This window comes from Carassius gibelio, chromosome A9 (assembly GCF_023724105.1).
Source record: "Carassius gibelio isolate Cgi1373 ecotype wild population from Czech Republic chromosome A9, carGib1.2-hapl.c, whole genome shotgun sequence".
NCBI lineage: Eukaryota > Metazoa > Chordata > Actinopteri > Cypriniformes > Cyprinidae > Carassius > Carassius gibelio.
In genome coordinates, this window is record NC_068379.1 from 19,925,709 (window position 1) to 19,947,913 (window position 22,205).

Consider the following 22,205-nt stretch of genomic DNA (forward strand, 5'->3'; position numbering starts at 1 on the left):
ATATATATATATAAAAGGATGTGTGGTAACACTTTTTGCTTCAAAATCTGTAATTTTTATGTTTTTTCTCTGTATAAAATTTTGAGAAACAATGTTTCCATGTCTGTTAAAAATAAACTGTGCTGTTTAAATCAGTATTAAATTAAAATGTAAAAAAATATTTAAATTAAAATTGTAAAGTAATATAAAAAATGCATAGGCTGTAACATCTCTCTCTGTGTGTGTGTGTGTGTGCACACTTTCACAATTGTGTGTAATGTGGCCTATTGACCTATTTTATGCATCTTTGTAGATTCATTGAAGGACCTGGAAAGTGTTATAACCCTTCTTGTCTACTCATACATGATATTCAAAAGTTTTACTTGAAAACTTGTGTGAATGTCATATGTCCAATTAAACAAGAGAGCAGATTCAGATGATACTTGTTCTGTCATGTAAGATTAGCTTACATTAACCTGATGGCAAATCAAATACACCAGACCTGAAACGTTACTTTCATATACATGAGGATTTACAGGACAAAAAAAAAAAAAAAAAAAAATAGCTAAAATGTTCTTCACGTATTTTGCTTAAATGTATAGCATACAATATAAATGACATTATAAAAAGTTGTATCTGCTTATTGTCTCACTCAAAAAGTGTGAACTTCAAGCGTACTTTCAGATAATGAACAATAATAGGAGAGAGGAGTCTAGACATGTGGCAGAGGAGCTCGGCGTATTAAGTTGAGTTTCAGAGAACATTCCTAAAAAAAGCGCAGGTTTTGTTCCGCGCGCTGTTCCGCTAAGGGTCGCATTAGATTGTGCATGTCTCCGTTTCAAAGGGCTGATAGTGGCTCCTCCCTCTATGTACCTTGTGACAACAACAACTCATCCACAGAGCAGAGGCACACTTTTCTCCTCATTTTCTTCCTGTCATTCTCTCTCAATCTTTCTCAGAGCCCTAATTTCGGCACGGCACCTCTTCAGATCCATTCGCGCGTCGGCGGAGCGCACTCGGGGTGGATTTCTGCTTCTTTGCGCTACTTTTGCATACTGGCTCTCCTTCCCGTCTGAACTTATTTGATAGGTGCAGAACACCATGGCCGTATCGGCAGCTCTGATTCCCCCATCGTCTCTGCTCCATTCGTGTCCGATCTCAACTTCTTCGTTATCATCAGCATCATCATCATCATGCTCCGCGACCGCAGCATCATCATCCTCGCCTTCGGCCACTTCTGCGTCTCCTTCTCAGTCAGCGACCCAGAATCTGTTCCGCACGGATCTGATCAGCACCAACACCAGCAGCATCCCACTGGCCGGCAAGCCCGTGTATTCTACCCCGTCCCCTGTTGAGAACACCCCGCAGAATAATGAATGTCGGATGGTGGAGCTCAGGGGCGCTAAGGTGGCCTCTTTCACGGTGGACGGACAGGAGCTCATCTGCCTGCCCCAGGCGTTTGACCTGTTTCTCAAACACCTGGTCGGGGGTCTGCACACCGTCTACACCAAACTCAAGCGGCTGGAGATCACGCCGGTGGTGTGTAACGTGGAGCAGGTCCGCGTCCTGCGTGGACTGGGGGCCATCCAGCCCGGGGTCAACCGCTGCAAACTCATCTGCAGAAAAGACTTCGAGACCCTCTACAACGACTGCACTAATGCCAGGTTAGAAGACTCTTTTAGTACTCCAAAACAAATAATCAATAGAAAAGTTAGATAAAGAAGTGAAGTGAACCTTCCAATAGAAAGTACGATTAGTAAAACCGTAATGTGGCTTCTTTATGCATTACGCTAATTATTTTAATAATATGTGGAAATAACTTACAATAAATTTGCAAGTACTTTCAGATCTGTGTTTGCACTTAAAAAAATTAAATTACAGTCCAAAAGGATTTTACCATCTGATGTCACAGGAGAACCTTTTTTTAATAAAATAAATCAAACAAATGAATAAAGAAAGAAATTCTGTAGTTTTATATTCTTTACTTATGTGACATCAGTAACTTTGGTCTAAAGAACTCTACACAGAGAGAAAAGTAGAGGGATTTCTACTGAACATAAGGTGTTCAAAGAACCACTGAAGAAACACATCTTGTTCTTCTATAATTAAAATAATTATGATAAATATAAAGAAAAAATTGCAACAGATTCTAGAATACTATAAAGCGACTAACTCTAGTTTTTGCAATGGTGTAAAGTTGAATATAATCAAATGAAAACATTTTGTTGAATTGTTGTAGTAGAGCGTTTAAAATACAGGGTGTTCTTTTTTCAAATATTTAGGAGAATTAATAATTCATAAAGGACAGTTGGCTCAAATTTATTTTGTGAAAATCATGTGCAGGTTTATGAGCATGAGAGGTATTTTTTTTTTCTTGTTACGCATTTTTGCTACTAACAGATTTTGATGAGCTCACATTGAGGAAAATTTTATTTGAAAGGTTTTTCTGTTATTTGAGGAGATTTAAATAATCTTGCTTGTCAGAATTATTACAGTAAATGGTCTTTCCTATGTGTTAGTTGTATTCATATGCATTTCTTTCTGCTGTTTTCGTCCTCTGGGGAAAAATCAAATCATGGTCAATAAGTGCTTGTATACTTAATGGCAGGAGTGATACAGTGCTTGAAGGTACAAAATCACACAGGAAACAATTACTGCTTGTAACATCGGTGAATAATTCGCCCTGAAACTTTAATGTCACCCATTAGTGATCAAGTGAATAGGCCCAATAATTACTAGAAAAAGTAAGCTAATTTAAAAATGTCTGAGTGTTGACAGCTCGTCTTAAATGAAAACACCTTGCATGCAGCAATTCGAGCCCGAGTGTTGTGCAGTTTTATATATAATATTTTTAATGAGGAATTTCAATGCTGTAAAAACGTAAAATTAAATCATAAGTGGTTTATGAAAATATTGTGACAGATTGCACATAAGATTTATGACAGTCAATAGATGACTGAATGTGCAATCTGATAGGAACTATTTTTTATCATATAATTATTATTCTTTTTTTTTCATACAGTACTATTAATTAAAATAATAGAATAACAGAATAACACTCATAATATGATTTTCTGTTTTGGACAAATGCCACTTTCATTCAGTGTATTTTATTTTCAGTTTTATTAAAACTCTAAAAAAACACCCTAAATATGAAAGAAGAGAACACATTTTTACAAAATCTATAAAACTATAATATGCATTGTTGACTAATATCTCTCTCTCTCTCTCTCTTTATATATATATATATATATATATATATATATATATATATATATATATATATATATATTCTCTTTCTTGTGAAACACGTATTTTGGATTTCTTAGGGCTAGTCATCGACAGCTGCAGAATAGCAGCAAATACATTGCTTTTTTAATCAATGCAGCTCATTGTACACTTTATTTAAAGCAGCGTATTTATTATATATTTTTGTCTGAAAATGTGCATTGTAAATATTCCCCTCTAGTTTTATGACAAGTGCGATGTGTGTTTGTCCAGCAGCGGTGCTAATGGAGCAGTCTGCTCTCAGTCTTTCCCATGCTGTCTATCTGTGCCGAGCACCTTCTGGGCCTGAGCTTGCATTCAGGTCGGCATCCCTCCTCTTCGTGCGGCCCATCCCAGGGTCCTGAGGTGATGGAGTGTGTGGTTTGAACTCCAGGACTGGGAAGGAGAGTGGTCAGTGATGGGGTTAAAGGATAATGCAGTGCTACACATTGCTTTAATGACGCTAAAGTGCTGGCCTATTACTGCTGCATAGAGAGGCCTGTAATTGTCTCTGAAAGCACCTGGTACTGCCGGTGATATGCTGAAATCAATCACCTCCTCCATGTCTGCTTCCCATTTGGAGGATTACATCATTTGTATGGACAAAGGTAACTGCTTGGATGGAACACAAACACACTGGCTTTTATTTACAGTGTGGATTTAATGTATCTACATCTGGTTTGGTTCTCCATACAGGGAAGGTCAGCACACTAAGTCATAACTCTTGTGTGGACGTGACTTGGGATGCCGTTACATGCTTAGATGTTGAATTTTAAGGCAGGATCATTTAGTTTATCTAAAGCAGTGTACATTTTTATGACACACATTCTGAGTTTAGTTTTTTTGAAGTGATATGTACAGGAGGAATTAATGATATCATACCATGAGAATGTCAGAGGTGTGGTGCATTGTGTCATGCACACGCGAACAGCATAAGTGGTAAAGTTTGAGTCTGGCTTGGGTTGTGTTCAAATCCTATTCCCATTGTCTTGCAAATAAAGACACAAAAACTAGAGATTATAATAATAATTTAAAACAGCATAATCTCCTGCGGTCTCACTTTTCCAGCACACTGCTTGACTTCCAGAGTGCTGAAGAACTGCTAATAATCCTCTTTGCTACGGGATAACAGCGGCCTTACATGTTTGTCTGCTCACGTTAAAAGAATTCCCCGTGAAGCCGAGTCAGACTCGCCCCGTTCTACCTTCCGCATAAGGACGTGTTCCTGCGGCTCCCCCCACTTGTTCTCCCGGGGACCCTCGGCCCAGATTAATGCGCACCTTCTGCTGCCGAACAGATACAGGGCTGTAATCTCTCTGCTTTCATAGGAGTTATGAGTCTGCCCTGTGAGAAGCAATACTTCAGCTACTTGTTTTCCTTTCCATTTTGTCTGTGTGGGACGGTGCAGTTCTTGATGGTGACATTTTTAACTCTTAAGGAAGAGAGGTGAGTGTTGAGCCAGCTGTTAAGTCGAAGGGTTTGTTAGTCTGGGTATGGACCAGGGACTTAATTGACAGACGTTGTCAGGTTAAATAGATGCATATGAATGCACTTGCATATTTTAGATTTTTTTATTATAATTAAATTTTATTGAATGAAGATGTCTTGTGTTTCTTTTTATTTAATGAATTATGTTTCACATTTCTATTTTATTATATTTATATTTTACTGGAAGGATTTATCCCTCAGTCACAAGTGGATCACATTTGACAAAATATTTTAGTTTGTGTACAACACAGACTGGCATATTTACAGAGGAGCACCATTATTTTGTTTAGCACTCAGGGGTGCGTCTTAACACAGTGGCAGATTTTATCGCTCTTTTTTCCCCCTCTCTCGCTCTCTTTGCAGGGCTCTTCTGATATATTTGTTTTCGACAAGGCACGGATGTGTTTACAGGTACTCATGGGAAATCTTTGGATCGAATTCAAATCATTCCCAGTCAGAGTGGGTGCTAAGATACCCGTCACCCAGCAACCACATCCAAGAGGGAGCTGAGGCGATAATAACTTCAAAAAACAGAGAGACAGATGCTGATTAGGATGAAAGGGTTGGAGTGTGTGTGTGTGTGTGTGTGTGGGGGGGGGGGGGGGGTGCATGTTAAAAGGCTTGTTAAAATCACAGATTCATTGTAGCACTTTCTTACAAATCATATGTATGATTCCATATTCCTCACTCGCGATCGGTGCTGATAGATCGAAAATGAAGCAGATAGACAGTCCGTTTCTTTTCTTTTTTTCGTTGCCGTGAATCACTGGAGCTCTCCTTGATAGGATTAGCCATGTGTGTTCAAATTAACTGTGCACTTGGCATCATTTGTCAGTGCAAGAGGAGATGGTAAAAGAGCAGTTTGTTATGAACATGACACTGATAATAGCAACTTGATAACTCTGTGTTTAACTTAGGTTCATTTGAAACTCTAGTTCTAGGAGGAAAAATAATTACATACATTTCTTGAAGCACTTATATTTGATGCGTTTCCTCTGTTCAAGCTCTTGTACTTACACACGCTCTTAATTTCCAATATGCAGAACTCATGTTTTCAATGAGTGGCCAAAAAAACACTGAAACATTTTTCTAAAGGTCCCACTTTATATTAAGTGGCCTTAACTACTATGTACTTACATAAAAAAATACATAAAAAAACTAAATGTAATTACAGAAATCAATTATAGATGTAATTAAATGCTGGTATTTTTTTTCAAATATAAGTACAATGTAAAAACATGTATGAACACAATACATGCATTGTACCAAATGATTCATTCAAATATAAGTACATAGTAGTTAAGGCCACTTAATAAAAAAAGTGGGACCCATCATTTTCATTCTCTCTTTCTTTTTTTTTTGATAATTGGCTATCTTTTAAATAAAAAATACGAGTGGTCGTTAATTGTGCAAATAGCAGTCGTTCATGAGTTTTAGTACAGTTTGTGTTGATGGTGTGAGTCATCAATCAGTCTCAAATCAAACTAGTAAGAGTTACCATGTTGTCGAATCACCTACAGGTTTCTTTTTTTCTGAACACCAGCTGTATAAAATGAGACAGGACATTGAAACTAGCCTAGATAGTCACACTTGAGACCGATTGCTGGTGGAAAAAGCAATGCATCACAAGCTGTTTGACTCCAAGCCCTGGCATGTCTTTAGCCACCATCCCTCCCACATTACAGCATATTTAGGAAGCCGTGTGCAGATCACTGAGGCTCGCGCAGGGACTCTAACCACTACTGACACAAGTTAGAGGGAACAGATGAGATTTCTTGATTGGAGAGCAATTCCGGGCCTTTGCTCGGCTCTGTCTAATATGGTCACATAAAGAAATTGATTTTCCCCAGAAATTAATTAATTTTTCATATAGCCCAAAGCTGGAGTTTAAAAAGAGAGTGCACTTTCTGGTTTCCTATTTTCCTCCTTTTTTAAAGAATTATAGCCTAATCGTATTAATATTTTTGCCCTAAGGTTAGAAAGACAAATGCATTCGGAAATATGTATCACTGAGTATTAATGATTAAATTATGCAAATAACTCAGCCTCATCCTTTCGCAGACCCAGATTGTCTAATTAGGATTGATATGCTGAGTAGATGTTCGGGAATCTGAATACAACCATATCCAAAGAGCAGAAAATTGAAAATGACAAGGCTGGAATCCTTAAAAAGTGTTTTTTTTTTTGTCTTTTTTCTTTTTTTTCCGTCTAATTCAGCGTAGCCGTATCAGGAGTTAATTTTCCCTTGCTTCATTTTCATGTCGAAACTGACAGGACAGAAAAAGGAGAAGAATACTTCAGGGAAGCAATCTCAAAAGGGATTCCAAACCCCCTCCCTTCTTAAAGATCCTATCAAATGATGAATCTCCTCCTATATAAACTTTTTCATGTTATCACGGAAATATCTGCGTTGTTTGAACTAAATGGCCTCTTCTTGTCCCACTCTACTGTGATAAAAGAAAATGATGGGAAAACTACCCTGTACTAGTGATATTTACATGGTTATACAATGGAGGAAAGTCATGAGGGATGTTTTATGAGCTCTGTGGTTTTGAAAGAAGACTGCAAAAGCTGAATATTTACGTTTGAACCGCAGACATAAACAGCATCAAGGAGGTGTGGGAAGCTCGGAGATGCCATCAGCAGGTTTTGGCAGGACTGCTGTGAAGGACAGGTGACCGCTGAGATCTTGAGGCTGTTTTCATTTAGGTCAGATCAAGCACCACTTTACAGCGCAATGAGAGCACCATGCCTCCATTAAAGAAAAACAAAGAGCTCTGGAGTGCTGGAGACTCTTTTCCTAGGACCAAATAAATAGCGCTCTCAATTCAATTCACTTCAAGCTCTCCTGCAAAATCGAATTATATTATTAAAGTACCTTTGATAAAACTGCTTTCAGAATTCTGCCATGAATTATATATTTAGTCATTTATGAATACTCCATGAAATATGCTTAACAAGGCATCTTAAGAGTTTTTCTTTGCTGCTTAGAAATACATTTACATTTTTTTTCTGTACTGCCAAAACATCTGAAGAGTCCTCACTCTGATAATTCAAAGGAATGAAAGAAAAGAGGAAATAAAAGGGTTTTTTTTTCTTCACATTCCTCTCTTAGCAGTGTAACAAAAGACTTCTAACACCTCTAAAGGTATCTCAGAAAGTTCTGATTGTTATCTAATCTTTACCTGGGCCACAGCTAATGACACTTGAGAATAGAATGGAACTCTATCAGAGCTCAAAGCATGATGGGCTTTTGACAAAGCTGAGACGCCAGGCCTCCTTATGAAGCTGGGATCCTCACGGGCTGCACAGAAGCCAATCAAGTCAATTTAACACAATTGAATTATAATAGAAAAGCCAAATTTCGGTGCTCGTTCCCACTGAGGATCCCATATATTGCCAATTTCGATGCAGTTGTTTGTGTGTTTGTATCTCATTCTTGCAGACTTTTGAGGAAGCATATTTTTGCAAATATGAAACATTAGTAATCGCTAGCCTTTTTATGAACAAACAGTTTCCCGATCATAGAATACCAGATGAAGGCCATAGTGAACGAGTGTCATGTAATGTAGCACGACTTTATGCAGGGTAAATATCCCATTCCCAACATGCAATGCAGTCGATTTAAAACTAATTGTAATTTTTTAAATAACCGTAGTACAAAGTCAAAACCATCCAAAACCCTCTATAGGCTTTACTGTATTTCATTATCAGCCAACAAAGGTGTTGTTCCTTTGAAAGTAGTCCAGCGCTTCTCACATTGCTGTTGTCTAAGTCCAGTGACACAGTCATTCTGTTAACTCTTTCTATGAAGCTCTGCTTGAATTTCTCCTCTTGACTCAAATGTCATCCTCTCGCTAAGGTTTCTGTAAGGTTTTTTTTTTATAGCAAGTGGCTGTGGTACCCGGCTATTATTACTCTCTTCTTAAAGACTGACAGTTTGTGAACAGTTAGCAGGCACAGGTATTGTGTTCAAGCCATTGTGTGGTGGAACAATTACATATTCAGAAACACAAACACAGTCTTATAATTACTTGTAATAATTTGCATGAGATGGACGGTGAAATCCTCTGACAGTGTATTACTTGGAATGCACAAAAATGTTGTATCAATATATATAAAATCCTAGTTAGGCTTAGTTAGGGTTGTTTTTGTTGTACTGTATGTTTTTCATTGTCTCTTGATCGTAAAATTATTTTAAACAGATCATGTCAAAAATCATGTTTCTTAAAAGCGGCTCTTTCATAGCTCAGGAGACTTTCTCTCAACTTTGTATGAGAATTTTTGTCCTACGAGGAATTAAAAAAATATATTTAATAAAAAAAAATTAGAGTTTGTTACTGACAAATTAATATGAATGCATAGTTCACATACTGATGGGAGATATGTAATCTGATGGGGGGCTTTGTATTGAAATATCGTATTGATATTGAATTATTGATATTGAAAATGAACATTTATTCTAAAACTCAATAGGAGATACTTTGGGATGAAGGGGGTATTTTTCCCAGGAGAAAAATTAGAAACTTTTGAGACATTTAAGAACTCTCTTTTGTGATTTTTCTTTCTCATGATACCCATTGTTGCCTTTGCATTACCACTATTAATTTTACGACATGCTCATGTCTTTTTAAACCCATGCTTCTACTGCACCAGAAAGGATTACGTTGCTAATGATTTTGATTGTGGATATATTTTAAGACATGACATCACTAACAGAGGATTCAGAGAAAACGACTCCTTTGAAAGTTCTGCTTGTTGTTTTCCTTTCATAGCCGTTAAAAAAGAGGTTCATGGCTGTACATACATTTACACATTTACATTCATGTGCTTGGAAGGGAATATTCTTCCAAAGAGTCTAAGAGAAGGATAATTTATTCTAGTAGTGGATCCGGTCTCACGTTTTAAACTCTGTTGTGAGCTGTGTCTCCATTCAGACAGCTTATGCTGTGCTTATACAACATTCCCAGCATAATGTGTCTGTCCACATCCATTATCCCGCTCTGGAACAGGCAGTGTGATATCCGTAAACTTCACATATGAATAGGCTCGGCTGAAAAGGAGAATGAATTAAGTCAAGCTGACACTGCATGCCAGTAAGCTTTGTTTCAATCCCAGTGCAGTATTCATTTGCGGCACAGAAAGATTTATTTCATGATTGACAATTATGAGAGGATGACCTAGTTTTTTGTAATGGAACAAAAATGGTTTTCATGGGACGGCACTGCCTGTCTGTGTATTCTGTGGATGCCAACCAAGTATTAAGTAGGTTTTCTCACCAACAGAAAATAGTCTTTTTTTGTATCTTTTTGGGGGGATGGGGTGGGGGTTGACAGAACAGTGAATCACTTCACTTTGTATTTTGTCTGGGATAATTCAGTATTAAGTGTCAGCGGTCCCCATAGACATTACCTCCCTTTAAGCTAATACATTCAATTTGCTCCTCAAAGGTATTTTCAATGCGATTTGACATGGTTCTCCCTGCAGGCGAGCACTTAAGTAACTTTATACATGGAGGAGGTATGGTATATCCATTCAAAAAGCTGTTAAACTGTCTCTTGCACTACTGAAGTCGCCCCAAAAATGATACAGTCATCTACGTCTACTTAACCAGAGCCGTTTTCATTGGGATCTGGCTAATAATTCATGATTCATGCATTTTTGATCTTACCTTTCTATTAACTGTTTTATTCAGCTCAGTAAAGCTCATTACACTGTGAGGAGGGCTCTGGCCCCCTTGGGACTGTTGGTTGAGTGGAACCACAAGTGGCACAAGCAGGGTTTAGCCAGAAGTTAATATCCTGCAAAATTGTTTCTGAGTAGCTCGGTAGAATACGGATGATTAAATGACATGAGCAGATAAAATAAAATAATAATAAAAAAATAAAAAATACTTTTCTGTGACTACAAAGTGTTAAGAGCTGGTGCTTTCAAGCATTACAGATCTCCCAAGGTTGCCATTAAGTGGAATAGGACTTATTTAATGGGAAAGACTGTCCTGCAGAGGAGGGAGAAGGGAACACGGTGCTGGGAGCACAGCGGAAAGCCTTGTGTGCTGTACTGAGGACAGCAAAGCCTTGACAAGACAACAACAACAGGAACAACAGATAAAGACTGTCATTTCCTTTGTTGTAAGTTCTTCTTATTATCACTCTGATCACTATGATGATAAATAAATAAAATATATAAATAAAATAGGTACTGTTTTTCTTTGTGTTCCTGCGTATTAGTGATAGGCATTTTTTAAAATCTGCATTTGGAAATAACAGCACTCTTGATATGTGTGATAGTGTGTAAATATTTGGGTTAAACCCACGCTACATGTTCAGTGTCGACAATGCACCCTTTCCTGAAGTCAAAAAAAAAAAAAAAAAAAGAGAGAAAAAATAACAGTTTCCCTTACTCATTATTTATGGTACAGTAGTTTGGCTCTTTTAGCAAGCATGTATTTCTGTGTAGCAACTTAACCTTTTATTGCGGTCAGAGCGTTATCAGTTTTTGCCTTCACTGCAGCAAATTCCTAAAGCTTCACCTTATGGTGAACAAATGCGAACAGACTTAGTTTCCTAGTCTCTCCAGCCCTCCTTCCAAAGATAAAATGATATGTTACCAATCCAGAGATGGCAGATTAAGGGTTATAAAAAGGAGTATGAGGATTTTGCAGTTATCAAATGTCCTCACACTCTTGACCTTTCAAATGTCAGAAGAGGAATGTGAGACAAAAGCAAGCCCAGCGATCTGATTATAAGGATCAAATGTGTCTTTACACTCCTATCAGTGACAGAGATGTTTAATGGGAGGATATTGGGGAAGGCAGCTAAAACAATACATCATATTTATGTCCTCTGTGCTGTTTTTATACTTGAAGTATTGTAGTGGAGTGCTGGAAACTCAAAGCTCATAGTTGTTGGGGCATTATGTAATTTTCCCTCCTGGATAAAGATAAAGAGAGCTCTTCTGCAGCTGTGTCTCTTGCTAGTTTCACCGTCACATTCCAAATAGTCTAATATTATTCCAAGAGTCACACAGCTTTGAGTGGGACCCTCAAATGTGTACTTTAAAAGAATACCACACATGTTCACGGCTATGATATATATATATATATATATATTCATTTTACCATGGAGGGAGATTTGAGACAGGATAATTAAAGGTGTGCTTCTCAAAGGGTCAGGGTCAAGCCAATAGGAATGTCAGAGACTTGCGAGGCTATGACAGCTCTTTTCAACAGGCCACAGCGGACTGGTTCAGACAGAGATAGCGCAGCATCCCAGAAAGGCCAGCACCCTGACAGCTCTCCAGCCACGCCGTCCCAGCAGGAAGGCATCAGTTTGAGAAACAGATAGCGAGTGAGGTCGTCGGTGACGCGGACCGAATCGGGACAGATTAGGTGCGACCCGCACCATTAGGTCAGCCTGTTCCCACCATTTTGCTTCGCACCCTCTTGGACCTTGGAGTGTTATTAATGAAAGACAGGGCCAAAGTGCTCCTTTAAAATTTCTAATTCACCTCTTTCATTAGAGCTGGCGTATGTTACTAGCACATCTACACACCATTAGTATGCTAGCAGTGGACACTAGCTGACGTTTAATGTGCCCTAGAGTTGTCTTGTTGGTAGTTTCTTTTTCCTATTTTTAACCTATGTAACTTAAAGGTGAAACATGCCATTTTTATCTAAAACGTTTTATATCCCAGCTTAAGAGACAGCTTGGTTAGCCAATACTGAACATGAAAGGATCCACACAACAGAGCAACTTTAAATCCAAGTTTCAAATCTTGGTGTGCTGTTTCTAATCATATGCTTTGTCATATCAGGGTCATAATAACTGTTATGTGTCATCATGCCATGTCATAATAATAATAAAAAATAATAATAATAATAATAAATAACCCTGATTACTTAATTAGTTGGTGTCTTCATGTGAATTTGTACAGTTTGATTAATTTGATGAAATGTTTAGGAAATGTAAAACCCTTAATGCAGTTAAGGCAGATTGTATGAAAACTTATGTAAGACACTGAATGAATTCTGCACCATTTCCCTAATACGAGATGCCAAAAAGTGTAAACTTCGTGACTCTTTTGAAAAAACGTTGCTCTTTTTGTTTTGAACATCCTGACTAGCCGACATGGTGAGTTTGAGGGTGGGAATAACAGTTTTCCAACCAATGGAAGTGTTTAGGAAACCTGTTTGAAAACAGTACATTTTTTTGAAGTGGAGTGACGAAGTGAAGTGACGGCAATTCTATTTGGTGGTGCTAGTTATGCAAAATGACATCCTCACTTCACTTTTAACAGGGTCTCTACTAAAGTGGAGTATTTGTCGTGGTAAATAATCTGTACACGTTAAGTGAGGATATTTGTTCATGCCGAGATAAACCACACTCCCATAACTCTCTCCTTACCTTAAGCGATGACTGGTGTCACGCCTGTCATGTGTTTAAAAAGAAGCATAACATGATAGAGCAAGATCTCCAATCCAGATGTGCGGGTGTGCGACGGCGATGATTTATATGCCATGCCTCAATAAAAAGGATGTCAACTTCAGGCCTTAATGAAAGCTCTTGAACGTATCTGCGACAGAAAGATATTTTGACAGTTAGCATGCAAATGAGGTTAAATGTGTGCAAACTGAAATGAATCACCTCCTGTCTCTGCCATTTTTTTGGCAATAAGCTTTTTGGTGGTTACGTAGTGGCTTGTGACACATTCCGTCCTTTGTTTCCAACTGCTAACTGTATTTAATTTCACATCTTATCAGCCTAGGCTTTGTCTGTCTAGCGGCTCCTCCCGAGTCGAAACGACCCCTTGAGATAAACTCTGTCAGACTCCAGGGTGATTTATTAAATTCTGATTTCTGTGAAGGACTTTAATGGGGGTGGGGGAATACATTGCAGGTGGCTACCAGCTTCAGGCACTGTTTGTTCTCTGATACAGCCGCTAAAGGTAGAAGAAAGGGAGAAGTACAAATCTAAGTGGGATTTCCTTCCTTTGTTGTGGCAAGAGGAACGTTCCCCCTGCCAACCCCCTTTAATTTCACCATTGCAGCAGTTGTTCTGAATAACTGCTGTTTAGAATAAAGACGGCTTGAGGAACTTGGGGCTATTTATACTACCCTGCGACCCAGAAGAGTAAATTTACATTCATGCAAATCCACTAGCGGACACCTAAAAGTGTCTCTGACCCTCTATCCAAATCTATTAGGGAATATACTGACCCAATCTCAGCCCTATTTGATTAAATTGGTTTTCATTTCTTTTTCTGCCCTGCACTTGTAAGCAATGGCTGCATCATGTTAAGTATTTAAAGTGGTGTGTGTTGAAAATGTGTTAGCCGATGTATTATTAAAGCTAATTTACAACCAAATATAATTAACCATGGCAGGCATTTCATTTCAAGGTTGTACTCATATGGCCTCATCTTTTTCACTAGCCATTAATGGTAGGAGAACATGGCCCATAAAAGTGATATGTTACTTTTTCTAGTGGTATCTGTGAATAGCGCAGTGTTTAGTGCCTGATGTAGTACTTTTCTTCTTAGCTTTTGCTTGCCTTTTGTTTCTGAAGAAGCTATGCTATCGTGCATCCCAAACAAACTGTACTTGGCCAGTTCCCTCTACTTATTTTTAGAAAAAGAATATGTGTACAAGGATTCGGATTCACAGAACTGCTGTTTTTCTTCTTATTGTTTTAAATGAAAGGTCATAGCATTTTGTGTTCACAAAAAACTTTTCTTAACAATGCTTCTTAAGACAAAACATAAGAAGGATCTGAATTCCTGAAAATAATGTCCTTTGAAATAATTGTAAATAACCTCCTAAAGTTAGGATTTTAGGTTATTTCTATTATTAAACAATACATGATAACACTAGCATCAAATAATGCATTATTATTATAACTAGGGATGGGCATGAGTAGATAGCACAAACACTAAGTAAAATAAGTAAAATAAACAAAGTAAAATAAGATTACAAATTAAAAACTTTTGTGAATTGCTTGTATTTTTTTATGTAAACAGCATTTTTTTAAAAGCCAGTTATCATATATATATATATATATATATATATATATATATATATATATATATATATATATATATATATATGATTGGTATATATATATTTTTTTACTGATAGTTTTTATCATATTTAAGAAATTCGTATTTGTGGACAGACACTCAATTTCTCAGAATACATTACCTGAATTTATTTAAATTGCAGTTCTTTTAACTCTACTTTCAACTTTCTCTGTTTCCAATTCAGTTCAAAATCACACCCATAAATTGAAAGGGAGACAGTTCTTCAGTTCTGAATTTTGCACAACTCTGGTGTGAACTGCAGTGGCTGTTGCAGGCATATGGGATCAGAAGCACTTGGTTAACTTTACTAAGGATCACCTGCCTAGCCACACTCTGCTCAAATAAACGGCACGTCTCCTTTACAGCTGGATCCCTATGGCCGTCTGCTGCGATCCCCACATCTCACATTTTCTATTGTTCTCCGCTCGTAAGCATCTTTTCTCTTTTGACGCCTATTTGTCTTTTGATCTGTACAAATGATTTATCTGCATGGAATCAGTTTTCGCACAACACTCACTCATCCACACACCACCACCACCCCTCTCCCTTCAGCCCTAGGAAATTTGGAAAAGGTCTCCAATAACCTTGGCAGAATCAGACAAAGCGGTATAGAAGTTGATCTGGTGTGTTTTGATACTGCCCTCCTTCTTGAAAGGAGAAATTAACACACATTTCCCGTCCACCATACTGTAAATACAAAACTTTTTTTTTTTCTTTTTTTTTTTAAATCAACACTTAAATGAAGCTTAAATTAAGTCTCTCTCTCTTTTTTTAGCTGTTCTTATCGTCCCATTTCAAGCCCGCCAAATCGCTCCAAGATCGGGGGAGTTCGGTTGAAGACTGATGTCTTGAGACGGCAACAGTTTTTCCTCTGTTTGCTTGGTTAAAAGCATTGTGGGTTGGGGGATTGGAGTTGACAACCCTGAGGGTATTAGAGCTGTTTGCCTTCTCTCTCTCTCTCGCACTTTTTTTCCCCCACTCGTCTGCAGCTGTTTGAGTCTCCTCCCGCCAGCTGTCAGTTAGACTCTCTCCGTAAACACCTCCACACACCACCTGCTTCCCACTGGGGAAATAGGTGTATGGTGGAAGGGTTTGAACAATACAGAAAGGCGGACAGGTAGAGAATCTGTATTCAGGCTGTGAGTCCAGGGCCTGAAAAGGCAGTTAAGTGTCGTCTCTGTCCAGAGTTTGTCAGAGTTACAATAATTCTAATTAGGAGGGCCATGTTTTAGAAAGATTTTTCACTCGGTTTCCGAATGAAAACCGCCTTGATGAATTTGAAAGTTATGAAAAACCCGGACACATAAATCAAAGACAGGAAACTGTTGAAGCTGCATCCATGTTGCGAAATAAACGTAATTTGCCGTCTGTTAGAACTGTTTGAAAAATGCAGTTTCCTTCTCCTGCAATTACAGCATAAAGCCTTGATTTGACAGATGTGTGGGTGTGTGCTAGTGTTAAGTTACTGTAAGAATGAGCAGTAAACCAGACAGGTATCTTTTCATCTGTCAATATAAGCACTTATTCTATCTATTGGAACGGTGCTGAGCCTGAGGAGAACTTTATTTAACTTTCCATTATCCTTCCATGACATTATGTGAACGAAAATTGCGCGCACTAATTAAAGAAACGGCCTACAGACATTCTGATAACCTGAAAGTTTTTCTGGCGTCTTGGCCAACGGGCTCCTTTCTCACAGGAAGTTATGAAAGTATTACACGCAGATCATTTGCACAATGAAATCCCAGGCCTCTTTCAGTGTTTGTGTTTGAATTAGCGTAGCAAGTTGAAAAATGACCACCTCTAGGCTAATTTCATTTGCAGTCTGTCAGCTGCAAGTACGTAGCATTTGAGTACCAAGGCCCTTTTAGGAATTTATTTGTTGTTGTTGATTTTGATTTAAGGTTTGTGTTCATGTTAAGCAGGCAAGGATTTCATCATTCCAACCAAGTCATCTTACCCTAGACTTTCCCAATGCTTTAACCTCAAACTGATCCCACAGGCTTGGTCTTAGTTGAGTTATTTCTTCACCTCATCATTTCACAACTGCCGTTAGAGTGCATTGCAAGTCAATCAGTGAGGCAATGGAACAATCTTCTCCTACTGAGATTTGTTTTGATCTTGATAACAGACTTTCATATTGTGACATGGAATGGAAAACAAAGCATGCAGGTTTTAATGCCGGGAAAACAGGGAAGAGAGCGATGTAGGGTAATGACATTGACCCAAGCTCCTGTTTAGCACTTGGGAGCCCCAGGCAACTGTAAGGCATCATGGCCACCTGGGTGCGACTTTATTAAAGGATGAAATGAGAGGTCGCACGTTCCAGATCCTCACATGACATCCTGCTGCTGGAGCTCTATGCTGCTCCGTTCTCCTCCAGTCTAGCTTTTTTGATGGGTTAGCCATGCAAGTGTTTTTCATTAGTCCTTCCGAGGGACCCTGGAATGCTCTTTTGCCAGCAAATCCTAATTTCATTGTTGATAGGTCTGTTAGAAGCATGCCGTGTCTATCATTGGCGTTTAATTAATGCTGCAAGATGTTTTTGTGGGGAATTCGTAGATAGGCAAGTTTTGCATTGTGCGTCTATAATCTGATGGCAGCAATCCGGTAACAACTTTATAGCACTTTTTCATGACTGTAGGATGTAAATTGAGTAACTGTTTGCATTGGCAGAGTGTTAACTGTTTTATAGCAGGATCGCGTAATGTCGAGCTCCTTATCATTGGCAGGCACACTAGTGTTCTCGCAAACACAAACCTGTTTTAGCCACTTGAGCATGGATTTTCCTTTAAAGGAACGGCTTTAATTTAAGGGAAAAACGATAGCTTGTGAAAGTGCAATCTGTTGACATATTTCACTGTAGTATTATCGGTGTGTGCCGTGATTGGTCTTCTACAGCTTTATCATTTAACAGGCTGCTTTTACTGCTATCATTTAATTCTTCTCTCTCCCTCTCACCGGCTCATTTGTATGCTGCTCTCTCGGTGTCTATTTGGGCTAGCTTTAAGAAGCACAAAGCCTTTAATTGTGAGGTTTAACATTTTGCAATTAAAATCCACCCTTATTGCTCTGAGGAACGAATGACGAGGCTTTGATGTATTTTAATCAGTGGAGATGTATTGTACTGTAAGGAGCATAGAGATCCCTGATACATTTCTGATTTTAAATTCGACATCCTCTTCTCCCTTTGAAGATGATAGCATTTCAAGCTGAAAGCACTGAGCTGGGGTCCCTTGAACCCTCCCCCTAGATAATAAAGATTTTTATCTTCCCGATTCTAAAGTGGACAAATAGGATTATAAGAGACATTTATATTTCAGCTAAACCAAGAACATAGCAACGATTCCCCAGAGCATGAAGAACCAAATCTCCAAAGATGTAATAATTAATGGGAAAAGTTTGCACAAATAACTTTTTGGGATGATGACATACTTGACGAAGCTGGCGTTTTGCACAGGATACAGCACCTTAGCATGGCGGATAATTGCATTGCTGTACAGACTTCAGGAAAAAGTAAGCAGGAATTTACTAATAACGGATCTCCTCCACTTCAGTTTCCCTTTGACAGATGGATTGTGCATGCTCAAATCGAATTGGGCTTTAATTGCATTGTGGCGTTTCAAATTTATCTGCTCCAAAGATTTTGTTTACAGGTTTATGGGCTCATGAAATGTGATGTTTTTTGTTTGTTTTTTTCACGTCCTTTAAACAGGAGATAACTGTGATTCCTGGAGAATAATCCATGGTAGTTTGCACTATGGGGATGAAAATGTTCAATAGGACAGATTTTTTTTTAATTTTTAATGATAAATGATATACAGCTGCCTGGATGGTCTTTGGAGCTGCTTGTCTGCTTAGTTGAACAAAATATACACATGATGGGGTTCATTTGGATAGGTGGACACAGTGTAATCAGATTCTTTTCTGCTTCTGAGCTCACCTCTCCTCTCACACATTTATGAATACACTTTACATGTCTACACTAATGTCTTGCCTTATTAAGTCGGAGCCGTTGAATATCAAAGTGCCGTGGGCACAGTAAACAGTGTGCTTTTCTTTTATCAGCATTATCAAAACAAGCTGATGACAGTTTTGTTTGATTATGTTTCGTCTACAAAAACAAAAACAAAAAACAGCTTGTTTAGTGACATTTTTTTAAGGGGACATGTGATGCGATTTCAAGTTTCAAGTAGGACTGGGCGATAAATTGATTTCATCGATTAACTTGAACGTGTATTTCACATCGATTTGGGCTCCCATAGTTCTGAATGGGCTTAACCCTCCCCCCGCGCATTTATATATTTACACTTGCTCTGTCCTACGTCCATGACACTGGCTCATTGCAGAGTTGCCAGTTTTAATCTTAACAGCTTAAAAACTTAAGGTCTTTCCAGCAATAATGTAATACTGCTTTTTTATCACCTTTTCTATATCTCATAGTTTCAAGTTTCAAATTCATGAATGGATAAGATGTCGTGGAGACACTGTGTGTTTCATTGTAAAAGCTAAACTACTTGTTTGGCCTTCCAAAAGAGGACACAACAAGAAATCAGTGGTTAAGTTGAATTTACAACACTGTTCCAGAACAATTTGTACGAAGGACAAGAACTGTTTCCTGGGAGAGTAGTCTGCAATGCCGGTCTTCTGACAAATAATGCAGTTTGTAAGTACGTTTTCATATTTAAGGGATTTGCCACTGATGATTCAAACGTGAGTTTTGAGCAGTGTTGAGTAGCGTTTGTTGTTTGTCACATTCGATCACAAATGCAGACATGGTTTTATGTTTATGCAGCGTGATGAAATGCAACGCGTAGTACAAGTCATTATAATCAGTAATTATATCCCCACTGGATGCAACCAATGGCAAGTTTGTAATGGGTTTTATTGTTTTTGTCTCGTCACGCTGGGACACGGAATCACAATATGGTCAGGGGCGTAACATTTCCATCCCATGCTTGAGGTATTAGGCCAATCACAACACACTGGATAGCTGGCCAATTAGCATACACCTCCCTTTTCAGAACGGTGAGCTTTGTAAAAATTTACATGTTTCATAAAAGTGGGGCATAGGGGAGAAACAATAATGTATAGTATGTGGAAAATAAGGTGTTTTTTAACCTTAAACCACATAAACATTTCATTACACCGAGTACACAAAATAATGATAATTTTTAGCTAGGTCATATGGCCCCTTTAATTATGTCGTTTTCTGCAGAGAATTCATCCAGAATGCCTCATAGACAAAAATGCAACTGTCGGTTACATGTCCTGGAAGTTCATTAATAGCTTGTAGCGTGCTTGAGATTTTCCACCTAGTTAGTCATGCTAATGTTTAACTATCTTGAACCAAAGCCTCCACAGAATCATATTTCCATTTTGAGGAATTTAACATTTCTTTGTAAAAAGATGCCTGACTGTGTAAAACAAAAGTCCTACCTAATTAAAAGTCCCTTCCAAAGTCTTGGACACTAAAACCTTAACCACGGTGCTAGTAATGAGCTTGTGAGGAGAGAGAATGATTCTATCATGCCCTTTGCCACACTCTCATTTGCCTCCTCTTTGTGAGCCTGTAATATTTTTCATGGCGTCTAATGAAGATTACCCCTCTTCTACCATCCACTCACCTTATCGTTAGCCTGAGGTTTGCCCGCGCACTAATTGATGCACCCCTGCCAATTCAGACTCAGGCCCTGTCACTGACCCCCATTAAGATCCCGTCCTCCCCTTCTTATGGAAATCAGCCTCAGCGTTGTGAATCCTTCACCTCCAATCAGCTCTGATCATGTGGAGAAAACAGCCTCTTGTAGCTCGTACCAAGATCAAGCCCGACTCTTATTGCTTTGTATTTGCTGGCGACATTGGCGACGTTCTCAAAGAGACTGCATTCCTTTACATGCATTTATGCGAAAACTTTTATAACAGAGAATACTTGATAATTAAGATGAGGTTCTTGTGATGATAATTTGACTTTCCTAAAAAAAAAAAATAAATAGTAATAATAAAATAAATAAATCATTTTTTTTTCATGTTTTTTCATGGTTGTCTTCGTTTTATAGTTTCTGACACCTAGTGGCAGCATAATGCAACAGTAGTAGTTTTTCATTATCAGTGCCTTCTTAGAAATTCTTTATTTGCGATCAACCCTGATTCATTTTTTTTTTTTTTATATTTAGAATTTTCATTGATCATTTTGATTTGTTTTGTAATGTTTGTTGTTTTTTTTTTCTTTTTTTCTACTACATTATAATAAAAATAAAGTTCAATAATAATCTTGGCTAAATCTGTCACATTTGCATTGACTTGATGAAAATTAATGAAAACTCTGATTAAATAAATACAAAAAAGTTAAATAACTAGTATTTTGTTATTTGTGTAATCCAAATACTTAATCTTGGTTAGTCATATGGTCTTATTGACTCCATATTTATTCAATTAAGTAATACAGATTTTATTAGGCCACAGATATGATTAGTCTTTATCTTATTGGAGTGTCCATGTTTTTAAACATTTGCAAAATTTTTATATTGAATTATTATTTATTTAAATTGTGAATATATTCTGTGAATTGTCCTGTCAAAATTTTGTATTAACCTGTTCTGCATACATTTGTGTGTGTGCACTGTATATATAATATTTATTATGATTAATATTTATATTGTAATATTATATTATTAATATTGTAATATTGTCTGTATTTTTATTTGTTTTTATATAATGTATATAATGTTTATATATATATATATATATATATATATATATATATATATATATATGAATTACAAAGTGCACCTTTAAACCACATCTTACCTGAATGAGAGGATGAAGGAGATTTTATAGTAATTGACTTGTTAGCAATGATCGTTGTCATCAGATTCATACATGCTGGTGTATTGCACCTGTTCTAATATCTTCATGCTGTGCACACCAAAGCATGTCCACGTGACACCTCCCTAGCTTAACTGCTCTAATATAGATGCTGTATCTCAACCTCTAGTTATTTATGGCTGAAACACAGGGGCACTCGGTTGAGATCCTGATGTCAACACACATTCCACGCAGTTCTCTGGAAGCCTGACATTTTGAGATAATATTCCTGCTGTCCAGGTAGCATAGTTAGGCATTGCTGTTAAGATGCCTGAAATAGTGATGCGCAAGATGATACTTTTAACTGGCAGCTAATATTACATTTCTGCAATTTGTCCTGACTATGTCTTCATCTGTTGTCTCATGGCTTTAAACCTGAGTGACAAACCACTTTCCATTTTGGGATAATTCGGCTTTTCAACTGGCCCAAATCTGTAAAAGATTTCAGATTCCAACATTAGTCCTTTTTTAGCCTGCTATCTGCTAGCGGAGTACACTTATCCCATTTTCTCCGCAGCAAATTGTTT

At 37.8% G+C, this 22,205-nt stretch overlaps 1 protein-coding gene across 7 annotated transcripts in view; it reads left to right on the top strand.

Annotated features, from left to right (window-relative positions):
* The first annotated feature begins 845 nt into the window (after nucleotides 1-845).
* Nucleotides 846-22,205, top strand: part of LOC128019902 (dachshund homolog 1) — a 103,420-nt gene continuing 82,060 nt past the window's right edge. For 3 of the 7 annotated variants that reach the window (XM_052606241.1, XM_052606242.1, XM_052606240.1), the window contains exon 1: nucleotides 846-1,643. In XM_052606241.1, the coding sequence (XP_052462201.1) occupies nucleotides 1,081-1,643 (563 nt within the window). In that variant the 5' untranslated portion in view covers nucleotides 846-1,080. The remainder of the gene's footprint in view (nucleotides 1,644-22,205) is intronic. The other 4 variants (XM_052606238.1, XM_052606239.1, XM_052606243.1 and 1 more) reach the window with 2 other exon arrangements.